Raw genomic sequence first — 13923 nt, 5'->3', positions numbered from 1 at the left:
ATTGTGTCCAGTTCTGGGCCCCTCAGTTCCAGAAGGACAGGGAACTGCTGGAGAGAGTCCAGCGCAGGGCAACAAAGATGCTGAAGGGAGTGGAGCATCTCCCTTATGAGGAAAGGCTGAGGGAGCTGGGGCTCTTTAGCCTGGAGAAGAGGAGACTGAGGGGTGACCTCATTAATGTTTGCAAATATATAAAGGGCGAGTGTCACGAGGATGGAGCCAGGCTCTTCTTGGTGACAGCCAGTGGTAGGACAAGGGGTAATGGGTTCAAACTGGAACGCAAGAGGTTCCACTTAAATTTGAGAAGGAACTTGTTCTCAGTGAGGGTGACAGACACTGGAACAGGCTGCCCAGGGAGGTTGTGGAGTCTCCTTCTCTGCAGACATTCAAAACCCGCCTGGACACCTTCCTGTGTAACATCATCTGGGTGTTCCTGCTCCGGCAGGGGGATTGGACCAGATGATTTTTGAGGTCCATTCAAATCCCTGACATTCTGTGATTCTGTGTGTGTCTATATGTTGTGTTCATTTCCAGTGAAGCCGTGCCTACCTGAACAACTGTTGTGCAACAGGTGTATGCTAGAAAATTAATTCAAATTGTTGCATGGTTTGTCGGGTTCTTGGGCTGAGCTGCAGCCCTGCCAGCAGGCTGGTGTGTTGTTGCCCTGTGGTGGAGGGAAAATACTTTTGCAAGTGTTGCTGCAGAATGAAAGAAGTTTTCATTTGTGTCTTCAGGGTATATTTCCCTTTAGTCTTGTTCTGTTTTTCTTTTCTTTTTCCTAATAGCTAGTTAATATGAAGTAACACATGATTCGGGTGATTCTTGACATAACAGCCATATGGTTATGTTCTTTGGTATTCTACGAGAACTATGCCAAAGCAAGAATCCATTAAAATAGAAATGAATGATTCCCTCGTGCTAATCAGTCGTATCAGAAACTGATTTTTACTTCCATTGCCTTATGTCTGGTGGGAGTCCCTTGGGAGGGTTTTCATGGTGGAATCAGCCTCCTGGCCTCTTTGGGACCACTGTGACTTTGCAGCCTCAGTCCAGGTGTAGGAGTGCCAGCATCAGGGAAAGCACAAGAAGCCTTCACACAAAACTGACTTACAAGGTCTTGCTATTCTTGACAAGGATGCCACAAGCAAATACCGCCATGCTTATTCCTGTTTTGTAGAAACTCCCTAACTGTTTTTCAGCTGGCATCTTTGGGCACTGCAAGTCTGTGCGGACCCTGATACAGTTAGAAGCTGATATTCTCGCAAAATCAACACTAGCAAAGAGTGGTGGAATTAAGATATGGCATCTTTGATCTGTGAGGCTTTGAAATCTCCCACATGGCGCTGCTCTCATTTCTCGTGTACGTGCTCAGGGCTGGAAATCGCTGCTATTGTGTGATCCTCTCCTCGTCCGCTCACCTAGGGTGGAGGCCAGGTTGTGGTTGCCCACTGTCCCATTGCGTGGTCTCTGCAGTTACCTGTGCTTTGCCCTAACTTCTATCTGGATTCCAAGCAAGAAAACTTCAAGCTAGATTTTCTTCAAAAATAATCTGGACAATCCAGCAGCTCAGCTTGGGTTTTTGTTTTGAATGTTTTAATTTCTATGGTGTTGTTCCTTTTCCCTTCCTTTCACCCTGTGAAGCTGGTGAAGGGTTAGGGGGGAAGCCATATGAGGAGCAGCTAAAGTCATTTGGTTTATTCAGCCTGGAGAAGAGGAAACTGAGGGGAGACCTCATCATGGTCTACAGCTTCCTCACAAGGGGAGGAGGAGGAGCAGGCACCGAACTCTTCTCTCTGATGACCAACGATAGAACCCGATGGAATGGCAGAAAGATATGCTAAGGGAGGTTTAGGTTGGACATTAGGAAAAGGTTCTTCACCCAGAGGGTGGTGGAGCACTGGAACAGGCTCCCCAGGGAGATGTCACGGCCCCAAGCCTGACAGTGTTGAAGAAGAGACTGGAAAATGCCCTCAGACACATGGTGTGAACCGTGGGGTTGTCATGTGCAGGGACAGGAGTTGGACTCGATGATCCTTCCGAGTCCCTTCCAACTCAGGACGTTCTGTGATTCTTCACATCCTTCCTTTCCCTCTGCCCCAGTAAAAAGAAAGCAAAGAAAAGAGAAAAAAAACCCCACACCTACCCAAATGTGATTGTAGCATGTAGGGAGGCGTGTCAGAAAGAATGCGCTATACGATAGACTCTCTCGTTTAATTAGATGTGTAGGCTGTTATTGCAGCTCAGGAAGTTTGTATGACTGCTTGTAAAACTGCAGAAGAAAAGGTGTCTATGTCTGTCTAATAAGAGACATGCAAAAGAAGAATTTAAAGATCTTCCTCTAATAAAAAAAAATTAAAAATATACCCTGGAACTATCACTTGTCCTGTGTGACTTGGGTGTGCCATCCCACATGTCCCGACATGTCACGATGCTGAAGGAGCAGAGCGTGGCGTGCAGGTGAGGGTGGAGGCAACGCTTGTGCCACCTCATTTGCAATCACCGGCTCTTTCAAGGATAAAGCGCTGAAGATGGTTTCACAGTTAACTATCAAGCACACAAGCAAAATACAAGAAAGATGTTGTCAAAAGACAGGTATAGATGAGTAACCTCATTTGGTGCTTTGGATATTGACACTTTGCTATCCAAAGTGTAAATAAAATGTATTAAATTGCAGACTTTATTTACCAATAAAGCACCTGAAGAGTTTCTCTCTATACGATTTTCTTCATTATATTGCTATGTCAGTATCGACTTTGCTTAATTTTCATGTAATACAAAAACTGCTTAGCATTTCAAGTACGTAAATATATCACTTGGTAAGCTGTAGTCTTTCTGAGGAAAAATACAATTATGAAAAGGCAGAAGCATAAACATCTTCTGTTTTTAATAAAATCAGCATCTAATTTCACTAGAAATAGTGAAGAAGTGGAAAAGAATCTGTTGAAATCACTTCTTATTTTATTATTCTCAGCTGAAAAAAATCAAAAACGAATAGCTAAGTATTTGTTATCTTTAGTACTTCTGCTAAGTAGGAAGAGAAGGTATATTAGGTTAAAATTTGTGATGGCTCTTTCAAAATGAAATTCTTTTCCAATATCAGGAAAGAGCTCTAGGATATTTCGCTTGTAATTTTGTTTTATTTAATGAAATTACCTAAGATCGATTTGTTATTTATCTAGTTTGATTTCCTGTTGCCTTTCCCCACCTCCTTCAGTTGTGAGCCCTGTGTTCAAATGAACTTCTTTTGCAGTGATTGCTTCTTTTTTTAAGTAGTTACAAAAAGTAGTTTGGCTGGTCTCTATGTAAGTTTTTTAAATCCTGTCTTCTTCAGATCAGATCAGGGTTCAAAGTTGAAATGACATGTCAGTCTTGTACGTTACACAAAAGGGTGGAAGGCTGTGATGTTGAGAAGGTCTGTTCCAGCTGTTGAACATTGCATAGTTCTATGAAAAAGTTTTATGATGCTGAAATGAAGTTTTTTCTACCAGGAAATGAGAATTCCTTTCACACAGCACTGCGGATGCCACCAGGGCAATACCACAACCATAGAGGTTGACAGGAGATACGGTGCCTCATTTCCCCCTGTCCTCACCCTCACTTGCCACGTGAGGGTCTGGTAGCTCACCAAGCTCCTTCAAAGCAGGAATGAAGTTATGAATGAGGGGATAACTTCTCATATCTTCTTGAACGTATTTGTTCTCCCTGTGTTTTGTGATATATGGTGACATAGCCCTACACTGCAAAGTGGTATTTTTGATTCTTTCCTAACACCTCAAAGACACAGATGCACCTATCCAGCTTAACTAACGTTTCCAGACTCTACTTCTGAGCACTTGCAGTTGTGCTTTCAGTTTAAATCCTCTTACCTTCTTAGAGCTTAAAAAAAAACCCAGAATTTACTAGTTATGTACTTGCTAATGCCTAATAATAGCAAAGTTGAAAGAACACTAGGAAACTGTACAAGAAAAGCCAAGATTTTGAATGTAAATCTATAATGCAGTTTTGCGTTATAAATTGACAGCAACGATCCTTTCAAAGAATAAGGAGGAGAGCTGCTTGTCTGGCATAGTGTACCATACTTGCATTTCAAAGACCAAATATAAGTTAAGACATGACACTCCTAATCTGTATTCTAAGATCTAAATGGGCTTAAAAGCAAGACACAATTCAACTATGAAAGTATTCTTAAAAAAAAAAATCACCCAAGTGAACATCCTGTCTGTAATGACTTTTGTTAACGAATCCTATAAATTTTATTTACATAATTCTTATTCTAATAAAATGACATTATGAATAAAAAATATTTTGACCATGAAGAAGATTTCAGAGACTTTTTAGTCCGGCTCAACGGATTTGCTTGAGTAACTGTCGCCTTTGTACAATAATAGTGATTTTAATATGTAGGAAGTGAGATAAATATATGTTGTCAGATTGGTGGTATTTTGTTGCTGGAGAAAATTTACCATAGTAGAAGGTTGCACTTCTGATGCAAGTTTCTTCCAACTCTACACAGTTGATGGTTGTTTTTATTGTACATTATATGAACCTTTATAATGTAGAGCAGTTGTGGATGTTTTTTCTGTTGATCCATTCTTCAATACTCTTAGTATTTTTAACCTCAACAGTGGCCCATGATTGAAAGGATGATTGTATTCTGGCTTAAAAAACCCAAACTTTTATACTTGCATCAGTCTTTAATCTCAAAGGGGAGAGGACAATTCCTTAGTCTATAATGAGGCAGGGCATTAGAAACACGTGCCTGCTTTTCTTCCATTATTTCATATGTAATTTGAGTAATGTTACTGCTCATTCATTCTTTCCTGAAACTCTGTAGTTCTAACGAGCGTTTCTTCTTGTACCTAAGTCTCTTCAAGTCTTTAATTTATATTGTCCTTCTCTGCATCTTTTCTATTTGATGTATCCTTTTTCAGATGGGGGTGACCAAAACTGAACACAGAATTCAAAAGTGAACACACACTATTCAAGGTGAGGGAATGTCACTAGTTTTGTATAAGGCATAATAATTTTGGTATATCTTTGCCCTTTAAAAATAAACACTGATGTCCTGATTATTTTTGTTCCCAATTATAAGAGATTTTTCTCCAGTAATCTGTAAAATTGTCTAGATGAGTTGATTTAAAACCTATTAATTCTTGTGGGTAATGAATGAATAATGTACATTGATTTTCACTATGGTTTACTGTACATCATATATGTTCTATTGCTCATCATTGTGTTGATCTAATTGCATATTTGAAATTCCTTCTGAAGTCCATCACAAATGTGCTAGAGAGCCAACTGTTCTTTATATCCTTCATCACCCACAGATTTTGTCATGACATTGTTCATTTCCATCGCATCCTTCAGATTATTGAAGTGCACTTGCCTGTGGGTTTTTTTCTGGGTATTGCCACCTTGATTTGGGTCCCTCTAGCCTGGAGTCTTCCCAGTGTTCTTGCACGTCTCATGGAAAGGTTTGCAGTCCTTCACATTCATGGTAAAGATTGGTAGTTGAAGAAAGGGGATTGTACTTGAAAAAACTCATAGAATGCTCATTACCATCTCTCATTTACTTCTTCACTGCACCTGATCCTTCTCTTAGACCTGCTTTCTTTAGAAGAATGACACATCTCACAACCCATATCTAGTTATTCCTTTCATAAAGTATAGGCTTGCATTATGCTAGTGATAGTAATGGTAGTGGGGTAATGTTGTTCTCAGCTTTGCATCTGTTTTGACTTTAACTCCTACGAATTGGATTTGTTTACATGAGTTTCCTTGATCCATAGGATGACATTGAAGAGGTCATTAATTAAAAAAGATAAACATCCTACCCTTCTGATGACTTTTTTGCATTAGTATTAGTTATAATGAAGACAGTGTGTTGTATTCAGAACAGATAATTATTAGGTGTTGTCACAACCAACAGTGGTAAATAAGGGTAGTAATATTTGCCTTATATGAGGACAGTATAAATTCTGTGTTGTATGCTTAAAATAGAAATGTTGTCTCTATTTAACTTCGACTGTATTAATATATAGAAGCCAAAATTTATGGAGGGCCAGTATTAAAATTCATATTCGGTATGTTTGAAATTGCAGAGTTAAAATAGCTTGATAACAGGCTTATATGCCTATTTGGAAAGAATTTTACTGCAAAACGTGTATTGAAGAGGTAAGACTGCCAAGGCTCTACCAGCATTCCCAGTGTCCAGCGTCTTTGGAGTAGGCAGGAGCATGTGGGGAGAGGAAGCAGCTCCATGTTCCTCACACGACACTGTTGTCTTCAGCTTCTAGAGTGAAGTTGGTATGGGTGGTGGCTGAAGGGTTTGGTCTTGGAAAGAAATCGCATAGATGTGTTGAAAGGAGTGGGAGACATGAGGGGAGAAAAGCTATTTATATCGCCTTCGCTCATCTGGTGGTCAGTAAAAAAAACAACAGTGGCATGTGGGAGACAATGGATACATTGACCCTTTCATACTGCCAGAAGAGAGAAATAAAAGTTGTTCAATCATTAATCTCCTTTAATTTCCTTGATATGTGAGGGGGTATGTGTAGTGTGTATATAAGACCCTCAGTGGGAATGTATTTGAGGAATTTATGCATTCAGTAGAATTTTTCATAAAATTAGCAGTTCTGGGAAGCTGCTGTTTTTATTCTTTCATGCTGTTCTTCCGTTTTTACTATGCACATTAACATTTTTAGCTTTTTCATTTAACTTTTGTTCTAAATTTGATTTCTAACTGAAAACTTCTAGGCAATGATCTTTTGAAATGGCTCGACTTCTTACGGTTTTTGTCATGAGATTTTTTTTATTTTGGCTATTTCTTGCTCTTCATTCCTTGTTTCCCAGGTGTAAAGGTTGGAAGAACTTTTCTGTTACTATGCTAATATTTTGATTTTTGTTTAGTTTTTACCTTTTAAAAATCTTCCCTTCGGGAATTATTTCACTTTTTTTTTTTCAAATTTGTTTATTATTGTTGCTTTGTTCTAAACTGACTGACATGCTGAAGCTAAATTATTTTATGAAATGTTCTGGTCTTTAAGCAAGTTAACAAATTGTGTGGTTTCTTTCCTCATGAGCTTACAAAAACATCTAGGGTAATATATATATTCATGGTCTGCGATGTAATAAATAGAAATGTGCCTATCAAAACAACCAGCTGAAGCAAATAAACATTTCATCTTATTAGATATTTCCAATTGAAAAATCTACTTCAAGAGTTGAGCTCTGCTATGTCAAGAGAAAGGAAGATTTCAGATATGTTAGCCTAGCAATTGTTGCTTAACAAAGCGAATCTTTGCAGTGTAGTAATATTGCATTTTAACTTCTAAACGAGGTTTTCTGTTAATGTTTTTAGTTAATATTTAATAACATTGATAAGAGATTAACATTGATAAGAAGGAAATAGATGCTCTATCTGTAAAATTGTGCTTTTAATTTAAGTACATTTAAGTAAGATTTGGTATCCTAGAGAATTCTGGTGTTCTCCTTGTTGATGTCTTGGCGTGGGGTAGCAGATGCTGTTTACTGAGTTGGGGACCACAGTAGCTTCTGGTGCATTGAACTCCGTGTTATCTGCAGTAAATACCAAGCTGTGGTGTGTGTGTGTTGTTTTCAGAAAGGGAAGTACTAAGTTACACTCTTTTTTGAATAATCTCATGCTAAAGCAACTCAGTTTAATGTCTCTGGTTGTAGTTAGGAAAGGGAATATCTTTGTTTTAAACTACATGTCAAAATATTTCTTGCATGAAAAAAGAGCTGTGGTCATCTAAAAAAAAAAAATAAAAATTAAGAATGACTCCCTTCTGTTTAACCCTTTCCTCCCCAATAGATTTTAACTGCAAGTTTGAAAGAAGAGAGAGAAAAAGGTGCTTTTGAGCATGACATTAACAAAATGTTTATCAAGAATGTTTGAGCTTGTTAAGACCAATCTAAACATAATCAACCCCCAGTACAAGTTCTCTTTTAACTTTACCTGCTGTGGGAGATGTGCTCCGTTTTAAGGTCCGGCATGAGGCCGTGGTAGGAGAAGTTGAACCTGAAAACCAGCGAACTTGGCATTTCCGTGGAGCAGCAGCTCTTCAGCTTCCTCACTCCAAGCCAGCCTGAAAATGGTTTTTGTTCACAGTGCTGTAGTAAGGTGCGGGTAGCCCTGCTTGGGAGTACATTTATTTCCATGTCTGTTCTAGATGGTAGATCTGGTGTTGGGAATCGAGGAGAACCGGTTTTGCCTCCCCTTAAATATGTCACTTTTCCTTAAACTTATTAGCGCTTCTGTTGGTGTTGCAGAACTACTTGGTGCCCATGAAAAACTAACAGATTACTATATTTGGAAATACAGTAAATATTATATATTTTTTGTTCTGTCATCATATCTACCCTTATCCTCCTGTTATTTGCAGTCCCATCCCTCAAAAGAGACAAGCGACAGACTGACCGACTGGAGCTATTTTTATACGGTGCACATATTAACTGTAGAGTAAATGTAAGAGGTTTTAAAGCGCTTATTTTAGCAGAAGCATTTGTTAAAGCCCCTATATCCATAGGCTGTGTGTATATTCATTAACTATTCAGGGCTGTAACATAATACAACAAAAGGAAGCGCGTTTCAACAGAGATCTGTAACAACCGTTCGCGGGCTGGCACCCAGCCAGCGGCTGAAGGCAGACGTTTCTTACGGCTATTTCTAGCCTTGCAGCATCTAGATATATTGAATTTATTTCTCGGATAACGAAACCAGCTAATACTTACTGCAGTGTCATGATCCCGTATTACAAAAATACGTTAATGTTTGATCCCTAGAAGTTTATTGTAATCAAATCTTTGAAGGCAATGGAAAACTGAGCTGCTCCAGTTTCACCGCCGGTGTGACAAGATTTATCCTTCACATAATTGCATCCAAAATGGTTTGTGATAAGGATGGGAAGAACCGAAGCACTGGCGTGAACGGAAAGTGCATAAATATGTAACAGAATATCCTGTCCTGTAGACTTTCTTATCTGTGGAAAGTCTGGAATTTTCCCTGTGGAAAAGCGCGGGTGGATTCACTGGTTAGGGATGTGGGTCCTTCCCCGGTGGTCATGGTGCATCTTTGGAGCTTCACCTCTTGGTCTACCGTATACCTACAAAATAGCTTCGCTGTCCCAATGTAGCATGAAAATAGGAATTTGTTCCCAGTCTAGTACATGTTGGTGAATTAAAGAATACTTTGATAAAAGGAAATGCTAGAGGAGAAGGTAAATGAGATATGTAGGAATTTTCTATGGTCAGAATTTCTGTTTTGTACGTGGAATATCAGTATGATACGCTTCAGCCCATGCTGGTGTAAGATGTTTTTAAGCTTTTAAACAGATGAGACATCATAGTTTTCCCCATGAGCATGTTGCCTGGTCAGCTGAATGCTACTGTTCTACCCAACTGCAATGGAAATTACCCCAATAATTTTTACAACTTCCCTACTGTTCCATGACATGTTAAGCTAACAACAAATTGTCTATTTTAAAAGTAAATAAATCACTTTATAGTGTAATGCTTTAAATAATACTTTATATCTCTAGGCATCTTTCTACATTAGCATGCAGATATATTTTAATTATTTTTCATTTTGTTAATAGCTTGAATGAACTGGAAGGGAAGTTTTGAAAAGAGCAAATGCAATTAAAGTGGATATCTGTGAAATACTTGAGTTTTGTTCCACAGGAACCAAAATGTTAAAAGCCCCTTTAGCAGCTCTGTCAATACCAATTTTTATGTTTCTTTAGTACAGAAATAAGTTCAAATGCTGTTTGTTAAATAATTCATATTTGGTTTCGCTGAAAAATAAAACCTGGTCTCTTTAGCAAGTACAATGATTTTATTTAAGTGATTTTAAAATTGATGACATTGAACTGATTTGAGTGCATTAAGGGATTTGCAGTTATGTAATTAAATTGATATTTTAAATAGCTTTAAGTGCACTGTCCAGTTGGGAAGCGTGCAAGTGGATTTTCAGATAAAACTGTTTGTTTTTAAGATAAATGACTGTATTACTTTTAGAATATAGTTGCAGACATATGACATTGAGTGGACGAATCATTCGGGACATACTGGAGGAAAGGCAAAAGTGTTGAATCAGTGATGTTCTGGTTTTCAGGCATATCAATTATTTTCATGTACATAACCCACTGATACTTGTAGAAAAAAAAATCTCAGAGCTGCAAAAGTTTACCATGGATTATTTAGATGAAGAAAAATTCAATTTCTGATTGTGTGGTTTTACTGAAATAATTAGCCTGTATTTTCAAGTGACAGATTTTTTTGTTTGTTTGTTTCTATCATGTTGATTGTTGAATTACCTTTTTTCCCTAAAGAAAAAAATTCAGTAACCATGTTTAATTTGCAGAGCACCAGAGATCATACTGGGATTGCCGTTTTGTGAAGCCATAGACATGTGGTCCTTAGGGTGTGTGATTGCAGAGCTGTTTCTTGGATGGCCGCTGTACCCAGGAGCACTGGAATATGACCAGGTAGTAGAATACATTTCACAAGCATATGCACATTTTCTGCAACTTAAGAATTTCAGGTCATTAAATCATGGATTTAAAATGTTGATAACAGCCCATATTAAGTAGTATTTCTTCAAATCCGTTCAGTGCTTTTGATTTAGTCTTATTGATTGTCCTAGAAACATACATCCTGTTTCTAGACCAAACCATATATTGTGTTCCTTTTCTGAATTAAAGTTCAATTTGTCTTTTTTTTTTTCCCTTTCCTTTTTCTATCTTGCAAAATAAATATTAGCATTGAAGTTGCGTTTTCTGATGGAAGCCAAAGTTTGTGGCCACTCTCATTGCATTGTAATCTCTCTTTCACTTCCCATGAGCGGGGTTGACTCTGGAATGTCTGTTCGGATTAGTTGCCTTCTGAATACTCCCTGATGCTTTCTGGAAATCCAGCGCAGCTCAAAGATTTGAGAGCCACTGATTCACAAGGAACAAGAATTGCTCTTGCAATAATACCGTGTATATGGAATGGTAAATCTTGAAGCTGTTGAAGCTGTACCTTTGCTTTGTTGCAGTTTTCAGCATTGGCATTAGTGAGCCGATTAAAAACAGAAAAAAAGTTTCTAATGAAAGATGTAGCAAGTTTTCTATTTAAGACACTTAGAGAAGTGTCTAATTTTCTAGCATAATGTGGAAAATTGGGAGGAAGATAATCAGCATTCTGACTGTCCCCGCATGGTTTTGGACTTTGAAAGTGAAGAAATCTCCTGAAAATCCCAGATGTGACAGTGCTGGCTCGTTACTAACTTGTACATCTTTAGTTCAACATTCAGATTAGGAGCAGTTCCTCCAGCATGTTGTGTAGGTTATTCAAATCCTGATCTTCATGTCATGGGCTTTTGGCTGCCTGTGCTTACACATCAGACCTATTTTTCTAAAAATCCTTTTGCTAAAACCACTGTCGGGATATATTGATTTTTGTGTTGATTGTGGTAACATTTGATATTACAGCTTCTTTCATTCACACAAAATTCAGTGGTTTGTGGCTAGAAGTAGGCTGTGAGTGGAACATGGCTTGAGGCCTTGATGCATTTTGAAGACCTTTGTGCAAGGTATTGCTTTTAAAATGGAGAACAAAAGAGGAAACAACTATGTCGTTCATTATGTTCTTTAAGAAAAAAATCAAGGTATTGTTTTTGGAATCTGTATAATGTCTCAAAAACTTCTAAGAACTTGGCAAATTTATTTAGCTCTTATTTTGAAAGAAACCGTGAGAGAAGATCTGGACTTTCAAGACAAAAGTGCCAAAATATGTGATTTCCAGAATTACTTTCACTTTTGACCCTGTGCCACTGCATTCTGGATGTGGAACGCGGCTTTGAACCACATCTTCAGTCACTTACGATGCAGTAGGGATTTGAATGGCAGAGAATGCTGCCCGTGCCCTGATTCTTTCCTCAAATTAACTCATGATTCATCATGGTGGCAGCAGCCCGGACTGTGAATGTGTGCTAGCGCGCTTACATAGCTGTCAGCCTTTGACTTCTGTGCAGAGAGTAGTAACAGTGGAGAGCTCAATCTCATGATTATGGGGATGTTTTTTTCAGAATAATATAGAGTCTCATTTGAAAAGACCTTTTTTCCCCCACTGCCGTCTTGTCGTGTACAAAGCCCAGGCAGACGAAGGCAGTTTAGTACGCTGCGGAGGGCGCCGACCTTCACTGTGCACGTTGGTTCATCTTTTCTCAGGTTTAGACAGCTGGGTCCTTGTGACAGCGTATTCCTGTCACTTGTTTCTTGCCGTTGTGGGCCCAGGGCCAACATGGCTCAACCTCTAAACACTGCCAGACAGTGCAAGTAAACAGCATTGTCGCCCATGACAGCCACCTTCCACGACGCTGTACTTCGTGCAGAGGGCTACAAGGAATTAGGGGCTAATCTTGATGTCCTTAAGATTTTCTGCTTGCTTTATGAGTGAGTGCTGAGTTTAAAAGACATCTAGTTAAAGACAGATCATTCAGGTTTGCTGGAAGTGTCAGTTAATAACTCATCCATCAATTTGTCTGGTCTTCATGTCCGAGAAGTCGTGTTGGACGAGGAGCTGTAACCTTCTCAGCACCAGCAGGAATTACCTAATTTTAGTCAGCCTTGTCATTGAGCTCAAGCAGGCCTGCAAAACTCGCTTCAGAGACATTTGATTCAAGGTTTTCATCAGCGTACGTGAGTACAGCAGTCGTAGGAGATGGCTTCCAAGGAAATTCCTTTCCTCCTGCTTTGTGGTGCGTGTCACTGAGTAAACGAACAGGCAGGGGCTTTGTGCTACATTTCCCCCTGTCCCCGTGGCATGTGGCAACCAACATGCTACCCTTGAAAGGAAGCCCTTTGTTATTATATTCATTTGTGATTATATCCAGTAACAGCTGTACTCAGTGGAAAACAGCCATGTCTTCTGAGCTGTAATACTCATTAAAAACAGGCACAGGTGCTTAACTGCTGAATTATTGAATAAATGCATTGTCTTCCCCCCACTTTCTAAGTCTTTATAATATCCTTATAAAGCAACTAAATGATCTAGAAACAGTTCTGGTCAGAGTGGGATTCTCTTTATTCTCTGCTGTAGGGAATTATGGAGGATACCAAATATCAAAAGTTGGTAGCATTGCATTTAGTTCCTCCCTGCTTTGGTCTGTCACTTATTTTTTCAGCAGAAGCCTCACATGTACCTTTCTAATACGTCTTGTTTGTTTCCATTCTCAGGTGCTCACAGCTCTTGAGTTCTCTGTCTTCCATTGAATTCATCTTACCTCCCAGTTTCTGGTTCAGTGTATTTCACTGTTCTCTTCTGAGTTTTTTTTTTTTCCCCTTTTTTTCCAATCTCTCTTATTCCCTGGCTGCTCCACCTTTTCCAGGGTTCTGGCCCACACCAGCACCTCCTCCATGGAGACGTGTGGTGTGGGACCCTGCCCAGCACCTTCAGCCCTCGCACCCCTCTGACCTTCAGCCCTGGATGCTGGAACCTGTACTCCCTCCATCCTGAACTGCAACAAGCTCAGTTTTCAGTTATTGCCAATTATTCTTCCAGTTCCTCTTTCTTGAAGGTGTTTTTTTAGTTTTTAAAGAAGTATTACTTCTGGGATAACTCCCCACTTGTACAGTGAGTTAACATTGCACGCACAGTAATTAAAAACACGTTGCAATGTGCTGTTTCAATAGATTTCTGTTGAAGCCTCGAGTCTTAACTATTTTAGGTAATAATTTGTATCACCAACTATAACAAAGGTAATGAAAAATGCGTAGTAAATTGTCTTCTACAATAAATATGTGTTAATCATTTAAGTGGAAAAGAGCATCTGACCATTTCAGCCATAAAACTAGTCCATTCCCATCATGTTCTACAGTAGATTTTCTGAGATGAGGACAGTGTCTGTTGCTGGATGACTAG

The 13923-nt window shown here is 39.0% G+C and overlaps 1 protein-coding gene across 5 annotated transcripts in view; it reads left to right on the top strand.

Annotated features, from left to right (window-relative positions):
* HIPK3 (homeodomain interacting protein kinase 3) overlaps positions 1-13923 on the top strand; it is a 73223-nt gene that overhangs the window by 40688 nt on the left and 18612 nt on the right. For all 5 annotated transcript variants that reach the window (XM_021301199.2, XM_065065355.1, XM_065065356.1 and 2 more), the window contains one exon: positions 10382-10505. In XM_021301199.2, the coding sequence (XP_021156874.2) occupies positions 10382-10505 (124 nt within the window). The remainder of the gene's footprint in view (positions 1-10381; positions 10506-13923) is intronic.

Source organism: Columba livia, chromosome 5 (assembly GCF_036013475.1).
Source record: "Columba livia isolate bColLiv1 breed racing homer chromosome 5, bColLiv1.pat.W.v2, whole genome shotgun sequence".
In the NCBI taxonomy this organism is placed as follows: domain Eukaryota; kingdom Metazoa; phylum Chordata; class Aves; order Columbiformes; family Columbidae; genus Columba; species Columba livia.
Note: the sequence above shows the minus strand (reverse complement) of the source record. Positions and strands in the feature narration are given on the sequence as shown.